Source organism: Rhincodon typus, chromosome 4, assembly GCF_021869965.1.
Source record: "Rhincodon typus isolate 14 chromosome 4, sRhiTyp1.1, whole genome shotgun sequence".
Classification (NCBI taxonomy): Eukaryota; Metazoa; Chordata; class Chondrichthyes; order Orectolobiformes; family Rhincodontidae; genus Rhincodon; species Rhincodon typus.
The window spans coordinates 116,502,644-116,525,833 of record NC_063335.1 but is presented as its reverse complement, the minus strand read 5'-3'; the positions used below and the strand labels follow the sequence as shown (position 1 = coordinate 116,525,833).

At 43.9% G+C, this 23,190-nt stretch overlaps 1 protein-coding gene across 2 annotated transcripts in view; it reads left to right on the top strand.

Moving 5' to 3' along the window:
- LOC109920582 (oxysterol-binding protein-related protein 1-like) overlaps positions 1 to 23,190 on the top strand; it is a 198,949-nt gene that overhangs the window by 3,358 nt on the left and 172,401 nt on the right. Inside the window, exons 1-4 of one of the 2 annotated variants that reach the window (XM_048595573.1) lie at positions 10,923 to 11,059; positions 17,870 to 18,016; positions 19,238 to 19,323; positions 20,155 to 20,229. In XM_048595573.1, coding sequence (XP_048451530.1) covers positions 11,047 to 11,059; positions 17,870 to 18,016; positions 19,238 to 19,323; positions 20,155 to 20,229 — 321 coding nt within the window. In that variant the 5' untranslated portion in view covers positions 10,923 to 11,046. Of the gene's footprint in view, positions 1 to 10,922; positions 11,060 to 17,869; positions 18,017 to 19,237; positions 19,324 to 20,154; positions 20,230 to 23,190 lie in introns of those variants that run through there. The other variant, XM_048595574.1, reaches the window with a different exon arrangement.

Below are 23,190 nucleotides of genomic sequence, written 5' to 3'. Positions count from 1 at the left end.
GAGGAGCACAGCAGGCCAGGCAGCATCAGAGGAGCAGGAAAGTTGACGTTTCTGGTCGGGACCCTTCTTCAGAAAAAGGGTCCCGACCCGAAATGTCAACTTTCCTGCTCCTCTGATGCTGCCTGGCCTGCTGTGCTCCTCCAGCTCCACACTGTTATCCCCAGCTATTGCCTGTTAGTTGTGGAGTTTTGCTACAGTTGTAGATGACATTGGTGAGACCACATCTGGAGTACAATGTGCTGGTTTAGTCTCCTTATTTAACTGGAAATCAGAACAGAGAATGTCCATTTGACCGATTCCTGGAATGAAGGTGTTATGAGGAGAGGTCAAACAGGCTGGGCCTGTACCCATTGCAGTTTAAAAGATTTGAGAGATCTTATTGAGACATATAAAATCCTGAGGGGATTTGACAGTGTGGATGTTTAACTTTGTAGGAAAGTCTAGGAATAAGGGCACATGTTTGAAAATAAGGGATCTCCCATTTAAAACAGATGTGGAGAATGTTAGGAACTCTCTACCCCAGAGACTGGTTGTGGTGGGGTCATTGAATAACTTTAAGGCTGAGTTGGAAGCGTTCTTGTCTAATAAATGAGTCAAATGTGAAGATAAGGTGACATTCACATCAACTATGATCTTATTGAATGGTGGAGCAGGCTGAATGGCCTACTCATCATAATTCACAGATTTGTAAAGCCCATTTGGTTCATGTGCTTTTAGGCAAGGAAATCTAGTCTGGTTTACAGATGACTCCAGACCGATGGCAATATGGTTGACTCTTGTTTGCCACTTGGTTCAAGGGGCAATTAGGGATGGGCAGGCAGCAATGCTCACATCCTATGGAAGGAAAAAAATTAGTTAAAAATTTGCTTACTTTTGAATGAAGAAACCCAAACCTTTTCTAACAGGCTGTGTATGTAATAGGTGCGGGCAGCAACTCTGTGAGTGGTGAGTTTCCCACTGAGAAACTGATGAAGGGTACCTTGTGGAGGATCAAAGGGATGCAGACAGCACCTTTGATCCTCCACATTTAATGGTGTGTATGCTGTCCCTAGAAGCAGCCCTCTGATTTACTCTGTAACAAATAATAGGCCACTACTAATACTGCTGCTACCAGATCTGCCTCCTAGTGTAAATGTGACTGAGTGAATTGAAGATTGTCCTCCACTGTAAACATATGTTTATAGGTTCTCATGGTGGTTCGGCTTCCTCTGAAAATGCACGAGAAAAGTAATAGATGAGAAACATTATAAAGAAATTGTCATAGAGTCATAGAGGTGTACAGCATGGAAACAGACCCTTCAGTCCAACTCGTCCATGCTGACCAGATATTCTACATTAATCTAGTCCCGTTTGCCAGCATTTGGCCATATCCCTCTAAACCCTTCTTATTCATTACCCATCCAAACACCTCTCAATTGTACCAGCCACCACCACCGCCTTTGTTTGGAGGCTTATGTGCTTGACTCCCCAAGACTTGCATTTCTAATTTTTTTTTAATGGTGTCTGCACATCTCAGTGTCCCAGATGTTTACTGTTCCAGTGCAGGAACTAGCAGCTAAGTAACGTACAGTAAGCTCTTACACAGCAATATAACAATGAACCAATCAAGTTTAATATAGGATAAATGTTGATTTGCCAGGGCACTTATTGGAGTTCTCACTCAGAGTGTTAGTGGATCTCTTGCAATCTCTTAAAAGTGCTGATGGGTTAATGTCACATCTGTAAGACAGCATTTCTTCCATTGCTGCACTCCCTCAGCCTGCACATGGCCATTTGGCCCATCAAGCCTGCACATATCGACGAAGATCTGGCTACAGCGATTCCGTTTTCCAGCTCATGGCCCGTAGCTGTGGACACTGTGACAACGCAAGTGAATATCTAAATGCTGCTACATGTTTCAAGAATTTCTGACTCAACTGCTCTTTTCATAAGATCATAAGGAGGAGAAGTAGGCCATTCAGCCCATCAAGTCTGCTCCAACATTCAATGAGATTATGGCTGATTTTTTGTAAATTCATTTGTGGGATGTTGCTGGCTGGCCAGCATTTCCTGCCCGCCCCTAGTTGCCCTTGAGAAGGTGGTATTGAGCTGCCTTCTGGAACCGCTGCAGTCTTCCTGAAAATCCCTAACTCCACTTTCCTGCCTTTTCCCCATAACCCTTGATTCCCTGAATTAAAAATCTGTCTGTCTCAGTCTTGAATATACTGAATGTCCCAGCCTCGACAGCCCTCTGCAGGAATTCCACAGATTCACTACCCTCTGAGAGAAGAAATTCACCCTCACCTCTGCCTTACGTGGGGAACCCCTTATTCTGAGATGATGTCCTCTGGTCTTAGACTGTCCCACAAGGGGAAACACTGGAATATGGACAATGTGGACCCAGAGGTTACTTATTTCTGGTAAATTGTGTGAAATGTGTGCTCTGAGCATTGTGACATTGTTGTATTCTCATGTAATAATTGCACAAGTTTGAACCTGGGGAAGTGAAATTTCACTTGGGTAGAATTGCTATATATGGGCTGCAACACAGCTCTGATGGAATCATATTACAACATTCAGGATTCACGGTTTTGTAAATAGAGATGAAGAACACAAAACTAAAGAAAAGCAGCTTATAATTACATAGCACCCTTAATGTAATGAAACATGCCAAGGTTCTTCACAGGAACAATTCTTAAAAAAAAAAGTATGACAAATGACCAAAACCCTGGTTAAAGAGGTAGGGTTTAGGTAGTGTCTGCAAGACAGGGTTGGCCCACAGTTTGGGGCCCAGGCAGTTGAAGGCAAAGCTGTCAATGGTGGAGAGATTAAAATAGGGATGCTGAAAGCCTAGAATTAATTGAGCATAGAGATCTCAGACAGTTGATTATGGAAGTAATTTGTGCTAGATTTCCAGCAATCACTAATCAGGGTCTGGGTGGAGGTGTTAGGAGGGATGCAGAGATCAGGGAGAGGTTCACAGAATTGTAATGGTGCTCATTGAGCTTTCACAGTTTCTACTACCTACTGCCAATCTCCTGCCTTTTCCCCATATTGCTGCACACCATTTCTATCCAAATGATCATGTTACAGTCATACAGCACAGAAGCAGACCTCTCGGTCCACCAGTCAATACCAACCATGATCCTGAACTAAACAAGTCCCACCTGCCTGTGCTTGGCTCGTATCCGTCCAAACATTTCCTATTCATGCACTTATCCAAATGTCTTGTAAACGTTGTAACCATAACCATATCCCCCACTTCCTCAGGAAGTTCATTTCACACACAAACCACACTGTGTTTAAAAAAAAATTGCCACTCATGTCTTTTTTAATCTTTCTTGTCTCATCTTTAAATTATGGCCCCTAGTCTTGAAATCCCACACCATACGGAAAAGACAGTTGCCATTCACTTTATTTATACACCTAATTATTTTATAAACTTCTGTAAGGTCAGCTCTCAACCTCCTACGCTCTTGCGAAAAAGAGTCCCAGCTTATCCAGCCTCTCTTTATAACTCAAACCCTCCATTCCCAACTATGTCCTGGTAAGCCTCTTCTGAACCCTCTCCAGCTTAATAATAGCTTCCCGATAACAGGGCAACGAGAACGGGACACAGTACTCCAGAAGAGGCCTCACCAACATCCTGTACAACCTCAACATAATGTCCCAACTCCTTTGTTCAAAGGACTGAGCAATGAAGGCAAGCATTCCTCCTGAATTCCTCAATTGAACCTGCCTCTTCCACACCCTAATTACTTGCTGGGTGAAAAGGTCTTTCTCACATCACCCTTAATTCTTTTACACCTCATTTTAAATCTACAGCCTGTCATTCTCTTACAAGTAGTGAGAACAGCTTGACTCTATCTAATTTCTCCAGTTGCTTCGTGTTTTTGAAAACCTCTATCGAATCTTCTCTCAGCTGCCTTCCCTCCAAGGTGAATATTTTAAACTTCTTAAATCTCTCATCACTGAAGTTTCTCATCCCTGGAACCAATTTGTAAATCACTTCTGCACTCTCTGTTTAATGTATTTGTATTTTTCCTATAGTGTAGCATCCACAAATGTACACAATATGCCAGCGGAGTGTTGTATACACGTTCAACATCAACTCCTTACTTTTGTGCTCTTTTTGCCCCTATTAGTGAAGCTGAGACCATTCTGTGCTTTATCAACTGCTTTCCTGCTACCTTCAATGACCTGTGCAAAATCAATACCAGTTGTGAAGGACTTCAGTTTATGTGGAGACACTGGAGAAGCTGGGATTGTTTTCCTCAGAGCAGTGAAGGGGATATTTAATAGAGGGTGTTCAAAATTTGGTACCGAGGGAGAAGTACTTTGATATGGAACACAGTGCTAGAAAGGGCATGAAACAGATTAAATAGTAACTTTGAAAATGAAAATGGATAAATATTTGAAGGAAATATTTCCAGGGCTATGGCAAAAGGACAAAGATATTGAGACTAATTAGAGAGCTCTTTCCAAGGGTCAGAACAGGTACAATTGGCCGAATGGCCCCCTGCAGTTCTGTGAGTTTCTATAATTGTACAACATGTGAGAGAGATGTGCTTTCCTGCTTCCTCAGTTAAGCAGAAATGCATCCTAAATTATGAACTTGCTGAAGAATTCTGACAATCCATTAGAGTCGGGAATATCTTGGATTTGTTTTGGAGTTATATTGTTAGGTCACTTGGAGGATTAACTGCAGCGAACAGTTCTATATCTGAAAAGTTTCAAATGATGCAAAACGAATGAGTAAGTTTTGGACAAGAATCGGTATGTGCTAAGGTCCTGGCCTTCCCCCTCCCCCCGCCTCATTCTGTAGTCCCCTATGATCCTACGGGATCTCTGCACTCCTCCAATTCTGCACTTTTCCACTTCCCAGATTTTCAACGTTCTGCCATTGGCAGCCATACGTTCAACTGAGTGAGTGCACAACTCTAGAATTGCCAACCTCCCTCTCCTTGTATAGGCTTTGTCCATCTCTTTGTCCATGCTTTTTGTCACCTGTCCTAATATCATTGTAGATGAGCTCCTGCAAAACGTTTTACCGGATTAAAGGTGCTATGCCAATGCAAATTATTTGCTGTTTTTTTATGAAGGGGCTGAACGTGTAATCACTACAGTTCACAGGTTAATGTTAATACTTCAAGTTGGCTAGCCCTTTATCTACTATGGCAAATTGTGTATTTGAACCTGGCTCCTTTTCATATTTAACTGGCCTCTTGCAATTGGGATTGCAAAAATTACATTTAATCTTTAATTTCTGGTTGTATACAGCACCTCGGATGTAGCTACAAAGGTTTCATTACTCTAAAGGTATTGGAAGGATCAACCCCTGGTCTTGTCGATTGTCAAGCCTCTGCATGGATGGTAGAAGGAGGAAAGATCATAGATTTGGGTTTCTAGTGCTTGTAGCAGGTTTTAATGTGGCTGATAAGTTGCTTTTAGTAAGTTTGTTCCTAGAATGTTCTGTGTAGCAGTGTTTGACATGTTACTCCATGAATATGGACAGTACACCATATGAAGTAATTTCCTGGAGTGCTAGAGAATCATAGAACAGTCTCAGTGCCCTAGGAGGCCATTCAGCCCATTGTGTTAATGATGGCTGCAAGAGAAGTTTACCTAGTCCTTCCCTACTTTATCCCCCAGAACCCAACACATAGTTTCCCAATTCCCTTTCAAAATCCATGATTAAATTTACAACATCTCTGCCTGACTCTCAGGTAGTAGGTTCCAGATCCCAATTGCTTGCTGTTTAAAAGTTTTTCCTCATGTCACCATTACTTTTACTAATTGCCTCAAGTCAAAAATAGAAATTGCTGGAAAAACTCAGCAGGTCTGGCAGCATCTGTGGCGAGAAATCAGAGTTGACGTTTTGGGTCCAGTGATCCTTCTTCAGAGCAGTATTGAAGTTCTGAAGTAAAGGGTCACTGGACCTGAAGCGTTAACTCTGATTTCTCTCCATTGATGCTGCCAGACCTGCTGAGGTTTTCCAGCAATTTCTGATTTTGTTTCCTGTTTCTAGCATCTGCAGTTCTTTCAGTTTTAAATTAGTGTTCTCTGGTTCTCAATCCTTCCACCAATGGGGACAGCTTTTCTCTGTGCCTCTCTTGTGGTTGTTGACTCGTCGAGTGGAACAACAAACCAGCAGATGTTTCATTACCCTGCTGGGTAACCTCATCAGTGCAATCTCCAATGTGGCTTCATCAGAGGCTGCACTGATGATGTTACCCAGCAGGGTAATGAAACGTCTGCGGAAAAGCGAGCCAACCAACCACAACATCCACAACCCGAGCTAAAAATCTACTCTAAAACCTCTGTGCTTCTCTGCATTCAGCACAATGCACAGCACTCCAGTTGAGGATGAACCAGTGTTTTATGAAGGTTTATCATAACTTCTCATATGAAGGCATGAGACGGATTACAGAAAAGATTCATAGAATGGTTCCAGGGATGAAGGCCTTCCTTGTTTTTGTACGCTGTCTCTGTTTATAAAACCCAGAATTCCACATACTTTTATTAACCATTTTGTCAACCTGCCCATCTACTGTCAATGCTTTTTGCACATACACCACCAGATGATACTTGACTTGGCAATTTTGTTATCTGGCATTATCCTCCTCACTTTCCTCAATGCATTCAAATTTTATGTCATCCACAGATTGTGAAATTAGTCCTGCACACCCAAGTGGACGTCATTATTATTGATCAAAAAGCAGAGTTCCTAAAAGTGACAGCCCAGCCTGTCCCTGCGACCCCGGTATAAACCCTGCCCTGATCTGATAAATAATCATTCCTAAGATTCCTTTTACTCGGTTAATTTCATAGCCATGCTGCTACTGTCCCTTGTAGTCTGCAAGCTCACACCTACCTCAGAAGCCTGTTATGTGGCACTGTATCAAAAGCCTTTGAAAGTCCATGTACACTAAATCGACTGTGTTACTGTCATCAGCACTCTCTATTCGCTTGTCCAAATATACAATCAAGTCAATTAAACATGATCTGCCCTGAACCCTTTCATGTTGACTTTACTAAATCAATACATAATGATCCAAATGTCTGTTAATTTTGTGTCATATCATTTCTGAAAACTTTTCCGCTGCTGAAGTTAAATTCATCAGGATCAGTGCCTGCACTGCCAGGACAGACTCAGCAGGGGTGCAGCACAGTGGTTTACAGTCTGGAGGGAGCTGTTCTGGGAGTCCTCAGTATTTGCTGGATGCCACAAATTACTCGGGGGAATCCTTACTGGTTTCTTTCCCGTTGCTGAGAAATACAGTTAAATTCAGCCACTTATTGGGGTTTTGCTTCCACTTTTAAAGAAAATAGAACAGTACAGCATAGCACAGGCCCTTCGGCCCATGATGTTGTGCCGACCTATTATCCTACTCTAAGATCAAACTAGCCTGCATACCCTACATTTTACTATTGTCCATGTGCCTATCCAAGAGTCACTTAAATGTCCCTAATGTATCTGACTCTACTACCACTGCTGGCTGTGCATTCCACGTACCCACCACTCTGTGTAAACAAGAATGTAACTTTTGCAGTTCTTCAGTCCTCTGGCGCTAACACTATCTAAGGAGGATTGGAGGATTATGGGCAGCACCTCTGTGATTTTCATATATATTTCCTGCCGTGGATGCATCTCGTCCGGTCTCAACGCTTTATCAACTCTGACAGTAGACAGCCTTCCTAATTCCTCCTACCAAGTTTCAGCTCATCTAGTGTCTCAGAAATGACAACAGCAAAAACAACCCTGTCAACCTGCAAAGTCCTTCCTACAGCGGGGGGCTAGTGTCAAAATTGGGAGAGATGTCTCATAGTCTAGTCAAGCAACAGCCCAGTACAGTCATTCCCAAGGGATCTTACCTATAGACAATGTCCCAGACGCCGCCATCACCAGATATGTCCTGTCCTACCAGCAGAGATAGAAGCATAGAAAATAGGTGCTGGAGTAGGCCGTTCAGCCCTTTGAGCCTGCACCACCATTCAACATGATAATGGCTGCTCATGCAATCTCAGTATCCCATTCCCGCTTTCTCTCCATGCGCCTTGGTCCCTTTAGACAGAAGACCCACGTCCAGCTCCCTCTGAATGAACTGGCCCCAACAGCTAAGTTTCACAACTTTCAGTGTAAAGAAATTCTTCCTTATCTTACTCCTGAATGGCTTACCCCTTATTCTTAAACTGTGACACAGATGGCGGCACAGTGATATAGAGTCAGGAGGGCGTTGTCATGGGAGTCCTCAACTTTGACTCCGTATCCCATGGTGTCTCACAGTATTAGGTCAAACATGGGCAAGGAAACCTCCTGCTGGTCACTACGTACCATTCTCCCTCAGCTGATGAATCAGTACTCCTTCATGTTGAACAACACTTGGAGGAAGCATTGAGGATGACAAGGGCACAAAATACACTTTGGGTGGGGATTTCAATATCCAACAGCAATACTACTGATCGAGCTGATCGGGTCCTACAGGACATAGCTGCTGGACTGGGTCTGCGGCAGGTGGTGAGGGAACCAACAAGAGGGAAAAACATCCTTGACCTCATCCTTGCCAATCTGCCAGCTGCAGATGCATCTGTCCATGACAGTATCAGTAAGAGTGACCATCGCACCGTCCGTGTGGAGACAAAGTCCTGCCTTCACATTGAGAACAACCTCCATTGTGTTGTGTGGCACTGTCACCATGTTAAATGGGACAGACTTCACACAGATCTAGCAACTCAAGACTGAGTATCCATTAAGTGCTGTGGACCATCATCAGCAGCAGAATTGTACTCCAACACAATCTGTAACCTCATGGCCTGGAATATCCCCCACTCAACCATAATCATCAAGCCAGGGGGCCAATCCTGGTTCAATGGAGAGTGCAGGAAGGCATGCCAGGAGCAGCACCATGTGAAAATGAGGTCAATCTGGTGAAGCCATCAAACAGGACTACTTGCACACCAAATAGCATAAGCAGCAAGTGATAGACAGAGCTAAGCAATCCCACAACAAACGGATCAGATCTAAGGCTCTGCAGTCCTGCCACATCCAGTGGTGAATGGTGGTGAACAATTAAACAATTCACTGGAGGAGGAGATTCCACAAATATTCCCATCATCAATGATGGAAGAGCCCAGCACATCAGTGCAAAAGATAAATCTGAAGCATTTGCAACTATCTTCAGCCAGCAGTACCAAGTGGATGATCCACCTCGGCCTCTTCAAATGGTCCCCAGTATCACAGATGCCAGTCTTCCACCAAATTGATTCACTCCACATGATGTAAGAAACGGTTGGAGACACTGGATACTGCAAAGGCTACGGGTTCTGACACCATTTCGGCACCAATACTAAAGACTTGTGCTGTAGAGCTTGCTGCTCCCCTAGCCGAGCTCTTCCAGTACAGTTACAACACTTGTATCTACCTGACCATGTGGAAAATTGCCCAAATATGTCCTGTGTATAAAAAGCAGGACTAATCCAACCCGGCCAAATACCACCCTGTCAGTCCACTCTTAATCATCAGTAAGGTGATGGAAGATGTTATCAACAGTGCTATCAAACAGCACCTGCTCCCAGTTTGGGTTCCACCACAGCCAACTAGTCACAAGACCATAAGATATAGCAGCAGAATTAAATACGCTCAATGACTTGGCCTCCTGAACCCTCTGTGGCAGATTTGCCACCTTCTGGCTGAAGAAATACCCCCTCATCTCAGTTCTAATGGGTTCTCCTTTCACTCTGAGGCTATTCTGTTGTGTCCTAGTCTGTTCTACTAGTGGAAACATATTCTCCGCGTCCACTCTATCCAGGCCTCTCAGTATTCTGTAAGTTTCAATCAGATTCACCCTCATCCTTCTAAACACCATCGAGTACAATCCTAGAGTCCTGAATCGCTCCTCATATGACAAGCCCTTCACCCCCAGGATTATTCTTGTAAATGTCCTCTGAACCTCCTTCAAAAACATACACATCATTCCTTAGATATGGGACACAAAACTGCTCACAATATTCCTAATGCGGTCTGATCAGAGCTTTATACAGCCTCAGCAGTACATCTCAGCTCTTATATTCTAGCTATCCTGTAATTAATAATACAATTGTATTTCCTTCCTAACTGCTAACTGAACCCGTATGTTAATGTTAAGAGAATTCTGACTTGGGATTCCCAACTCCCTTTATGCTTCAGATTTCTGAAGCCTGGCCTCATTTAGAAAATTGTCTGCACCTCCATTCTTCCTACCGAAGTGCATAGAATCTCACATTCCCACTTTGTACTCCATCTGCCACTTCTTTGCCCAATCTCCTAGCTTGTCCAAGTCCTTCTGCAACCTCCCTGCTTCTTCACACTACCTGTTCCTCCATCTTTCTTCGTGTCCATCTGCAATCTTAGCAACAATGCCTTCAGTTCTGTCATCTAAATTGTTAATGTTGTGGCCCCAACACTGACCCCTGCAGAGTACACTGGCTGCCATCCTGAAAAAGACCCCTTTATTCCCACTCTCTAACTTCTACCAGTCAGCCAAACCTCTATCCATGCCAGTACTGTGCCCCTAACACCATGAGTTCTTATCTTATGTAGCAGCCTCCTGTGTGGCACCTTGTCAAAGGCCTTCCGGAAATCTAAATAGATCACTTTCACTGGATCTCCTTTGTCTAACTTGCTCACTACCTCCTCAGAGAATTCTAACAGATTTTTCAGGCATGAACTCCCCTTAGCAAAGCTGTTCTGGCTCAGCCCTATTAAACCATGCACTTCCAAGTATGCAATTTCATTCTTAATAATTGCCTCTGAAATCTTACAATGACTGAGGTCACACTAACCGGGCTATAATTTTCCCTCTTCTGCCTCCCTCCCTTCTTAAACAGCCTTGGTTTTAACATGAAGAAAAGAGCTGAATTTCAGTGCTGAGATGAGAGTGACAATGAGCTGCATTCAACCGAGTGTGGCATCACAGAGTCCCAGCAAAAACTGAAATCAATGGGCATCAGGGGGCAAACTCTGATTTGGAGAAGCCAGAGGATAAAAACCAGCAGAGAACAACTAAAAAAAATCAAAAGGGGGAGAAGATGAAATATGAAGGTAAGCTAGCTAGTGAAATAAAAGAATATTGCAAGAATATTTTTAGATGGGAAGATTAGAGGCAAGGACTATTTTCTCTATGGGGAAAGGCTTCAGAAATCTGAAGTACAAAGGGACATGGGAGTTCTAGTTAGGAAGCCAAATGCAATGTTAGCATTCATTTCAAGACAGCTGGAATACAAGAGCAGGGATGTACTGCTGAGGCTGTATAAAGCTCTGGTCAGACTGCATCTGGGATATTGTGAGCAGTTTTGGGCTCTGAATCTAAGGAAGGATGTACTGGCCTTGGAGGGAGTTCAGAAGAGGATAGCAAAAATGATCCCAGGGATGAAGGGCTTGTTATGTACGGACTGGTTGAGGACTCTGGGTCTGTACTCGATGGTGTTTAGAAGGATGAGGGGGGATCTCAGTGTAACTTACAGAATATTGAGAAGGCTGGATGGAGTGGACATGGAGAAGATATTTCCAGTGGAAGAAGAGACTGGGGACCTAGGGGCACAAACTGAGTGAAGGGATGACCCTTTAGAACTGAAATAAGGAGAATTTCTTCAGCCAGAGGGTAGTGAATCTGTGGAACTCATTGACACAGAGGACTGTGGAGGCCAAATCATTGAGTGTATTTAAGACATAGATAGATAGGTACTTGATTAGTTAGGGCATCAAGGATTACGGGGAGAAGGCAGGAGAATGTGTTTGTGAAACATATGAACCACAATCGAATCATGGAGCAGATCTGATGGGCCGAATGGCCTGGTCTGCTATATCTTTTGATCTTGTCTTATGATTTATTGAAGGAGGCTTAAATGCGTGCTCATATTCTTGACTAACCTCTGGGATGAGACCATATCAAAATCCTTCTGATGTGTGAGACATTACAGTCGGAGAAAAGTTTGAATCAGTAGTGTTTGTTTTGTTTATTATATAGATAAGCAATAGTAGCATTGTATAGCCTATAGCTTCCAGCACATGGAGACATAACCTTACAATCAGCCAGGCCATCACCGTCCACATATCACTACTTGCTTCATACAGTCCTTTAATTGTTGAAGTGAAATATTTGTTAAGCAACTGCTGTTTCCTTTAGCTCCTTCATGATTTCATGTGTGTTATTGAGAGATTACGTTTCGGTCTATCTTGGGGCACTTACATAATACTTTGCCAGTTCCCTTTACTGTTTGTTGCAAGTTTTATTTGAGTGGTTGATTTTTGACTCTTTCCATTTTGTTTCAAATTTTTAAAGTACTTTGTTACTTTTTTTCAGCAAAAATATTCAATCGTTGAGCCAAATCATGTCAGGGAGAGTTTAAACTAACTCGGGCGTGTGAACCGGAGCAGAATATTGGAAAGTGATACTGGGAGAAGCAGATAGTGCTAAAATAGCAAATAGAGTCGATCTCGGAGAGAAAACAATGAGGTGGAAATTAGTTTTGCACTTGTTAGGGCTGCCCATATTTCAAAGACACCGAGTAGCTGGCAGCTAAGCTGTCCCTCTAGACCTGCAGAAAATGGCTGACAATAGATAAACAGAATTAAAAGCCTGCTCCAGCATTTAAGTGAGACACAGTGGTAGCTTTGAGAAGGGGTTATTCCGAGGTAGAAGGGAGTTCTGCACAAACGGCAGCTGCAAAAATGTTTGTTAGATACAGCTCGATAAGAAACGTCCAAGGACAGACTGCTTGAAGATTTGTAATAAACATTGAAAGGATGGTAAGCTCCCACAATAACAAACAGATAAACTAATGGTAAAAATCTCGAGGATCAAATAAGTTCATTAAACCAAGATGGTGATTGACTGCAGTCTCATTAATGAAAGGATATTGTCCCATTAGGTGAAAAGAGTTAGTCAGGACAGGGGGCATAAATCTCATCCCAGAAGACAGTATGCAGTCAGCCTAGGTCAAAGTACGGCTGTGAAAACAACAGATAAAGACATTTCGCAATAATTAATTGTTTCTTTGAAATTATTCACAATATTAAGGAGTAGGTTCTAGTTAAAGTTTCTTCGGATAATTAAATACATGTATATAACAAAAATACAAAGATCACTAAAAGCATTAGGAGAAAAGATTCAAATATAGATGTGAAAGTTAACTAGTCTCAGCCTCCCCTTATTAAAGGAATGTCTAGTGCACACTGTAAGAAACAGATTGCTCACCACTCATTAGCTAAGGAATGCTAGGGATAGATGTAAAACTTTACATATAACTAACTTTATAATAGAATTAATCTTAGCAGTTAGTAAGAACCAACTGTCTTTTGTATCTTTTATAATTAGGACAATGGGAAATATAAGTTGAGAAACAGAATTTGATAGGGATAGTAAATGAATATAATGAATAATAGAATTAATGCAGTCCTTAGAGATAAGTAAGTATGGGACATGTCTGAAGGCACATAGCCAGTAACTTTGAAATATTAATTAATAGGATGCATTGAAAGATCCCAAGACCTGGTGATTACAATCTCTGTTAAACATCATAAGATCATGGGGAACCTAGGGCTGTCTGTAGGAGTGTCCATCATTGAGTAGTTGTTTCACAGGATTGGATGTATAGAATAAGGGGGAGGGCACAGTGACCAGGTTGTATGTGATTATTGTAACACACAATGTATAAAAATATTGTATCCCACTGAGAAAGTCAGAGTCATTAACCTCTCTTCCGATCTGAGCCAAACACTAAGGGGATAACTGCGTCCTCACATCAAGGCCACATCTGGGGGGAGTTTGTGGCCCCCTCCCTGTGTGATCTGGTGACTGCCACATTCCTGAATTCTGCCTGCCTCCTGAGCCTTTGTCCCCAGTCGGGGGGTTTCGCTCCAGCACACTACATTGGGTGAATAATTGGGAAATTATAAGCAGAGATTGTGGGATTATGATATTGTAGCAATAATAGAGACCTGAATCAAGAAAAGGCATAATTGGGTATTATATAGTCCTGGATATGAGGTATTTACAGAAACTTGGGTAACTCAGGGAGAGGAATGGTTGTTGGAAATTCCGGGATTTAGATGCTTTAAAAGAAATAGGGAGAGTGGAGAAAGAGGCGGGGGAGTGGCATTGCTAGTCAGGGCGAGTATAGCAGCTACTGAAAGGCAGTTCGAGAATAATATGTCTACAGAGTCAGTTTGGGTTGAGGTCAGGAACAAGAAAGGAGCAGCCACTTAGTTGGGGGTTTTTTACAGACCCCCTAACAGTTGCAGAGAAGTAGAGGAGCGGATTGGGAAGCAGATACTGGAAAGGTGCAGAAGTCACAGGGTTGTAGTCATGGGTGACTTCAACTTTCCAAATATTGATTGGAAACATTTTAGTTGTAATAGTTTAGATGGAGCGGGTTTTGTCCAGTGCGTTCAGGAAGGATTCCTGACACAGTATGTAGATAGGCCAACACGAGGAGAGGCCACTTTGGATTTGGTGCTTGGCAATGAACCGGGCCAAGTGTTAGACCTGTTGGTAGAAGAGCATTTTGGCGGTAGCGATCATAACTCTGTTACTTTTACAATAGTCAAGGAAAAGGATAGGTACATAAGCAGGGCAAGGTTTATAATTGGGGGAAGGGTAATTACAATTCAGTTAGGCAAGAACTGGGTAACGTAAAATGGGAACAGATGCTGTCAGGGAAGAGCACGACAGAAATGTGGAGATTGTTTAAGGAATGTATACTGCGTGTGCTCGATATGTTTGTCCCTAGCAGGCAGAGAAGATGCGGTCGAGTGAGGGAGCCTTGGTTCTCAAGAGAGGTTGAACGACTGGTTAAGAGGAAGAAGGATGCTTATGTAAGGTTTAGGAAACCAGGAATGGAAAAGGCTCTAAGAGGGATACAAGTTATCCAGGAATGAGCTGAAGAAAGAGCTTAGAAGAGCTATAAGGGGACATGAGAAAACCTTGGCAGATAGGATCAAGGAAAACTCCAAGGCGTTTTACACGTACGTGAGGAATAAGAGAATAACCAGAGAAAGGGTAGGGCCGATCAAGGATTGTAAGGGGAATTTGTGCATGGGGCCTAAAGAGATAGCAGAGATCCTTAATGAATACTTTTCTTCAGTATTCACAACTGAGGGGGACCTAGTTGTAGAGGAGGACAGTGTGAAACTGGCTGGTAGGCTAGAGAAGGTCAATGTTATTACGGAAGATGTTCTAGGAATTTTGAGGAAGTTGAAGATAGATAAGTCCCCCGAGCCTGATGGGATTTATCCAAGGATTCTATGGGAAACGAGAGAAGAGATCGCAGGACCTTTGGGGATGATCTTTTCATCCTCACTGTCCATGGGTATAGTGCCGGAAGATTGGAGAGAGGCAAACGTCATTCCCTTGTTCAAAAAAGGGAATAGGGATAACCCCGGAAATTACAGGCCAGTTAATCTTACGTCAGTGGTGGGCAAACTATTGGAAAGGGCTCTGAGAGATAGGATTTATGATCACTTGGAAAGGCACAGTTTGATTCGTGATAGTCAGCATGGATTTGTGAGGGGTAGATCATGCCTCACGAACCTTATTGAATTCTTTGAAGAGGTGACCAAACACATGGATGAAGATAGAGCAGTGGATGTGGTATACATGGATTTAAGTAAGGCATTTGATAAGGTTCCCCATGGTAGGCTCATGCAGAAGATAAGGAGGCATGGGATAGGGGGAAATGTGGCAGATTGGATTCCGAATTGGCTGTCCCTTAGAAGACAAAGGGTGGTAGTGGACAGAAAATATTCAGCATGGTGCTCAGTTACGAGTGGTGTACCACAAGGATCTGTCCTGGGTCCTCTTCTATTTGTTATTTTTGTAAATGATTTGGATGAAGGAGTGGAAGGGTGGATTAGCAAGTTCGTGGACGATACGAAGGTGGGTCGAGTTGTGGACAGTGCGGAGGGCTGTTCTAGGTTACAAAGGGGCATTGATAGAATGCAGAGCTGGGCTGAGATGTGGCAGATGGAGTTTAACCTAAAAAGTGTGAGGTGATTCATTTTGGAAGGACAAACTTGAAAGCAGAGTACAGGGTTAACGGAAATATTCTTGGCAGTGTGGAGGAGCAGAGGGATCTTGGGGTTCATGTTCACAGTTCCCTGAAAGCTGCCACCCAGGTGGATAGAGTTGTTAAGAAGGCGTATGGTGTGTTAGCTTTCATTAATAGAGGGATTGAGTTCAAGAGCCATGAAGTTATGCTCCAGCTATACAAAAGCCTGGTTCGGCCACATCTGGAGTATTGTGTCCAGTTCTGGTCGCCTCATTACAGGAAAGATGAGGAGGCATTGGAAAAGATGCAGAGGAGATTTACCAGGATGTTGCCTGGAATGGAGGGAAGGTCTTACGAGGAAAGGTTGAGAGAGCTAGGGCTTTTCTCTTTAGAACGACGAAGGATGAGAGGTGACTTGATAGAGGTGTACAAAATGATCAGAGGTATAGATAGAGTGGACAGCCAGAGACGTTTTCCCTCGGGTGGAGGTAGCTATTATGAGGGGGCATCGTTTTAAAGTGAGTGGAGGTAGGTTCTTTACTCAGAGAGTGGTAGGGGCATGGAATGCTTTGCCGGAGAGGGTAGTGGAGTCGGCCTCATTAGGGGCATTTAAGCGGCTATTAGATAGGCATATGGATAATAGTATAAGGTAGGGGTGGAGGTTAGATAGACCTTAGGATTAGGGTAAAAGTTTGGCACAACATTGTGGGCGGAAGGGCCTGTACTGTGCTGTACTGTTCTATGTTCTATGTATGTGTTAAGAAAAGATAGGACAAAAAGAAAACAAAGGAGGAGGGTGGTGATTTTAGTTTAAAGAGAGCCTTGCAAGAATGATGTTTTCATTGATTCAAGGATAGAATTGATTTCACTGAAGCTAACAAATAAGAAAAGTGGAATTACTTGTTCAGAGTAATCTTTAGACCACTGACTAATCTTCTCTTAAGTAAAAAGGAGGAGTAGGGCTGGTTAGGGACTAAGAAGGGGCTTTACTCATGGAGGCAGGAGCATAACTGAGGAGTTAAATGAATAATTTGCATCTGTCTTTACCAAGGAGGCAGATGTTGCCCAAGACGTAGTGACAGAAGAGGAAACCCAGTGATTAGAAAGACTTCAAACTGATGGTGAGGTATTGTAAAGCTGTTGGTGCTTAAAATTGATAAGACCCTGAGACTGGATGAGGAGCATCCAATGATATTGAAGAAAGTGAGCGTGGAAATTGCAGAAATGTTGGAAGTAATATTGCAACTGTCCAGGAGGGGGTGAGGATTGTAAACATTACGTCATTTGTAGACATCTGCCCAACAATTACTGGCCAGTCAGTTTAACTTCGGTGATGAGAAAACTTCTGGAATCAATTATTCAGGATAGAACTAATTGTAATGTGTGAAAATATGGGCTAATTCAGATGGATCAGAAAAGATTTGTTAAGGGGTTTGGGAGTCAGCAATGGTTCTAATTTTCCAAAACTCCCTAGATTTGGGAAACGTTCCACTAGATTAGAAAACAATAAATATAACTCCTTTATTCAAAAAGGGAGGGAGACAGAAAGCAGGATACAGTTGGCTTAACATCTGTAACAGGGAGGATTTTACAAGATATTCTTGCAGATGATGGATCGAAGGGTCTGTTTCTGTGCTGTATATCTCTATGACTCTATGTCTAGCAGGAAATGGAGAAAAATTTGAGGTAATCGGGCAGATTTGACTCAATTTTGTGAAAGGAAAGTCATGTTTAACCAATCATTGAAGTTTTTTGAACAAGTAACACATATTGTGGACTACGTGGGGTTCATAGATACATATGCTAAGTGCTTTCTTGGATTTTGAAGACAATTCATGTTATTTTAAAGTTTCTTCCCTTTCAGGAATGAGTTCTGAAATTGAGGAGCAGGTTTTGCTTGAGGCTGAGGAACAGTTACTTCATCACGCTCGGAATGGCATCTTGGATGAAGTCAAGCTGCTGCTGGAACGCAGGAAGGATGAAAAACTAGCTTTCAATATTAACTGCAAAGGTAGGATCTCCTCTAAACTTCACTTCTTTGTTTTCTCTGTGTTTTTCTTCAAAGTTTCCAATTGCCACTCCCTAGTATTTGAAATTTTAGAATCTTACAGAACAAGTGGAGTTCCTTTAGTCCATCTTGTTTGAGAGTGCTGCCCAATTAATTCCATTCCCCCTGCTCTTTCTCCACAGCTCAGCAAATTCCATCCTTCTCAATCTTTTGAAAATTCCAATGAATCTGCTTCTACCACCCATTCAGGCAGCAAGTTCCAGATCACAACAACTTGCAATATAATTTGTTTAAAGGTTTCTCATCTTCCTTTTCCAGTTCTTTGGCACATGTTTGTCAGTTTGTGTCCAATAGTGACTAAACTTCCTGCCACTAGGAACAGTTCCTCTTTATTTACCCTATCTATACCAATATGAAAATGAATCTACACCAATATGAATGTTGAACACCTCTGTTAAATACCCCTTAACCTTTACTGCACAGATGAAATAAGACAATAAGTCATACCAGTAGAAGTAGGCCATTCAGCCCATCAGATCTGCTCTGCTCTTCAAGGAAATCATGGCCAATCTGATAATCCCCAACTTCACTTTCCTGCCTTTTTCCCATAACCCTTGATTCCCCTCACTGATTAAAAATCTGTCTGTCTATCTCAGCCTTGAATATATTTAATGGCACAGCCTCCATGGCCCTCTGTGGTAAAGAACTCCACAGATTCACTACTTCTCTGAGAGAAGAAATTCCTCCTCATTTCTGTCTTCAATGTACGGTACTTTGCTCTGATAACTGCCAGGCAATGACCATCTTAACCAAAAGAAGATGTAAGCGTTACCGTCACTGAATTGCCCCATGGCCAATGCACCTAACCTGCCTATCTTTGGGCTGTGGGAGGAAACCAGAGCACCCGGAGGAAACCCACGCAGACACGGGGAGAATGTGCAAACTCCACACAGACAGTCGCCCGAGGGTGGCATCGAACCCCGGGTCCCTGGCGCAGTGAGACAGCAGTGCTAACCACTATGCCACCGTGCTGTCCCTTGGGTCAAAGAGTTTTGTGAGTTTAGAAAAGGCCGTGTTGATCTGTTGGTGGTGTTCCTGCACTTTTTCAAGGATTTTCAGGATGATTAGGTCCGTGGCAAAATAAACTAGAATCTGACCGTCCTAATATTCTTTTATCAAGCAGTTGTCTGTGGGTTGAATAATTGTCGAGTTGCTCCTTTTCAGGTCGGAGCAAGTCAAATTTTGGTTGGACCCCTCTACATCTTGCCTGCTATTTTGGGCACAAAGATGTCGTGGAGGAATTATTGAAGGTAAGTTGTGGTTTATAGATATTTAAAATTTTGTATCCTGTGGCATCAAAGATAGTGACAAATGTTTGGTTTGAGTTGATGGTTGTGTGAATCTTTTCCCTGTTGAAATGTATGAGTCAATGTTATGTGTATCTCTGCATTCGAAAATATTATTACCTGACACCTGACTTTGCAGGTGCTTATTCTGTGGAAAGAAGGTACCGATAGAATCATAGGAACCTGGAATATAGAAGCAGGAGGAGGCCATTTGGCCCTTTGAACCTGCTCCACTACTCAATACGATTGTGTCTGATCATCCAATTCAGTCCTGTTCCCACTTCACCCCCCAATACCCTTTGATCCCTTTAGCCCTAAGAACTATATCCAACTCCTTCTTGAAAACATTCAATGTGTTGGCCTCAACCACTTCCTGTGGTAGAGAATTCCAAAGGCTCCCCACTCTCTGGGTGAAGACATTCCTCCTCATCTCAGTCTTAAATGGCCCACCCTCTATCCTTAGACTGTGACCCCCTGGTTCTGGTCATCGGGAACATCCTTCCTGTGTTTACCCTGTCTTGTCCTGTTAGAACTTTGTGGATGTTTGAATGGGAAGCTGGGTAAACACACGAAGGGAAGAGGAACAGATGAAGTCTCATGGGTAGGAGGTTCATGTGGGCTCTAAGTAATGATGTGGACTGCTGGTTTCTGGTCTATATCCCAAATGAGTATCAACTGGCGCTGTTGATGAAGAGTAATGTACCCTAACAAAACAGGCTTCACCTCATTGTTATAGTGACCATGATTTTGGAGTAAAATCATTGGATTATTTATCAGTCATTTTATTGCTGATAGGCTAATGCGGACGTAAACGTGGCCAATGATGTTGGTGACACCCCGCTCCATCGAGCAGCTTTCACAGGACGGAAGGTGAGAACGTTTTGAAGGAGTGCGATCGGGATTTTTTAAACGCTCTCAAAATATCTCTAAATTTGTTCAATACTTGCCAGATTCTATAAGCTATACTTGGCATATTATTTGAATTGAATTGGCTTTATTGTCAGCTGTACCCCAGTGAATACAGTGAAAAGTTTATAATTCACCATCTTGGGTATCAAGTACCTGGGTACAATCCTTAGTTACGGAATAGAGAAATGAAGAAAAACAAAAGTTACGTTACAGCTATACACAGTACAACCATAGGTCAGATAAACGAGAGTTAAAAAGACAAACAACACAGTCTGTCTCCAAAGGCTGTTGGCAGAAGACCAGCACGGGGCAGGGGGGGGCCTCCACATTGTCTGTCTGCTGGTTGCCACCACGCTCTGCTCTGGGCCCCTGGCCACCAGCGTTTCCCCACCCCAGTCACCAATGTTCCCCACCCCCACCCGTCACACTGGCATCCCCCGCTTGGCCCCCGGTCACTGGCGCCACCAACGTCCCCAGCTCCACCCCCCCCAACCCCCAGTCTCACGCCCCTGGTCACCGACGTCCCCCACTCCAGCCGCTGGTTGTCCCCGATTCAGAGGCTGGGGCCGGATGTCCGAGGCATGGTGAAGGGAGGATTTACAATCACATTGGGACCCTCCCAGTCCAGCATGGCCTGTATTTTGAAGCTCTCCCTTCCTATCCTTGGGATCTCCTGTAATCCTGTGAACTCTAGGCACCCCTCTAATTCTGATTTCTTGAGCGGCTCTGGTTTTGAAACCCTGCGATTGCTGGAGAACCTCAGCAGGTCTGGCAGCATCTGGGGTTTATATAACACCAGTGTCTGAAAAAGAGTCGTACCAGATTCGAAAAAAAGAACAAAGCACAGGAGCAGACGCTTCGACCCACCAAGCTTGCAACCAACATGATGCCTTTTGAAACCAAAAAAACCTTTTGCCTCCACGCGGTCCATATCCCTGTACTCCCTGCCTGTTCATATATGTGTCAAGATGCCTTTTAAACATTTCAATTGCATCTGCTTCTACCACCTCCTCTGTCAGTGCATTCCAGGCACTTACCATACTCTGCGTTTAAAGAAAAACTTGCCTGTCACATCTCCTCTAAACTTTCCCTTTTTTACCTTAAACCTAGATCCCCGAGTAATTGACATTTCTAACCTGGTAAAAAGACTCTGACTATCCATTCTATCCATGACTGTCATCATTTAGTAAATTTCAATTAAGTTGCCTTCAGCCTTTGACGTTCAAGTGAAAACAAACCAAGTTTATCCAATCACTCCTTGCAGCTAGTATCCTCTAAACCAGGCAATATCCTGGTAAACCTTTTCTGTACCCTCTCCAGAGTTTCCACATCTTTCTGGTAGTGTGGCGACCAGAAAAAAACACAATATTTCAAATGGAATCAGAGATAGTAGGAACTGCAGATGCTGGAGAATCCGAGACAACAAGGTGCAGGGCTGGATGAACACAGCAGGCCAAGCAGGATAGCTGACGTTTCGGGCCTAGACCCTTCATCAGAAAAGGGGGAGGGGAAGGGGGTTTTGAAATAAATAGGGAGAGAGTGGGAGGCGGATAGAAGAGGGATAGAGGAGAGGATAGGTGGAGAGGAAACAAACAGGTCGAAGAGGCGGGGATGGAGCCAGTAAAGGTGAGTGTAGGTAGGGAGTTAGGAAGGGGATAGGTCAGTCCAGGGAGGACGGACAGGTCAAGGGGGCGGGATGAGGTTGGTCGGTAGGAGATGGAGGTGCGGCTTGAGGTGGGAGGAAGGGATAGGTGGGAGGAAGAACAGGTTAGGGAGGCAGGGACGAGCTGGACTGGTTTTGGGATGCGGTAGGGGGAGGGGAGATTTTGAAACTTGTGAAATCCACATTGATACCATTGGGCTGCAGGGTTCCCAAGCGGAATATGAGTTGCTGTTCCTGCAACCTTCGGGTGGCATCGTTGTGGCACTGCAGGAGGCCCAGGATGGACATGTCGTCTGAGGAATGGGAGGGGGAGTTGAAATGGTTCGCGACTGGGAGGTGCAGTTGTTTATTGCGAACCGAGCGTAGGTGTTCTGCAAAGCGGTCCCCGAGTCTCCGCTTGGTTTCCCCGATGTAGAGGAAGCCACACCGGGTACAGCGGATGCAGTATACCACATTGGCAGATGTGCAGGTGAACATCTGCTTGATGTGGAAAGTCTTCTTGGGGCCTGGGATGGGGGTGAGGGAGGAGGTATGGGGGCAGGTGTAGCACTTCCTGCGGTTGCAGGGAAAAGTGCCGGGTGTGGTGGAGCTGGAGGGGAGTGTGGAGCGGACAAGGGAGTCACGGAGAGAGTTGTCCCTCCGGAAAGCAGATAAGGGTGGGGAGGGAAAGATGTCTTTGGTGGTGGGGTCGGATTGCAGATGGCGGAAGTGTCGGAGGATGATGCGTTGGATCCGGAGGTTGGTGGGGTGGTACGTGAGGACGAGGGGGATTCTTTTTTGGTTCTTATTGCGTGGACGGGGTGTGAGGGATGAGGTGCGGGAGATGTGGGAGACACGGTTGAGGGCGTTCTCGACCACCAAGGAGGGGAAGTTACGGTCCTTGAAAAACGAGGACAACTGAGATGTACGGGAGTGGAATGCCTCATCCTGGGAGCAGATGCGGCGGAGGCGAAGGAATTGGGAATAGGGGATAGCATTTTTGCAGGAAGGTGGGTGGGAGGAGGAGTATTCTAGGTAGCTGTGGGAGTCGGTGGGCTTGAAATGAATATCGGTTTCTAGGTGGTTGCCCGATATGGAGACAGAGAGGTCCAGGAAGGGGAGAGAGGTGTTAGAGATGGTCCAGGTAAACTTAAGGTTGGGGTGGAAGGTGTTAGTGAAGTGTATGAACTGTTCGAGCTCCTCGTGGGAGCACGAGGCGGCGCCGATACAGTCATCAATGTAACGGAGGAAGAGGTGGGGTTTAGGGCCGGTGTAGGTAC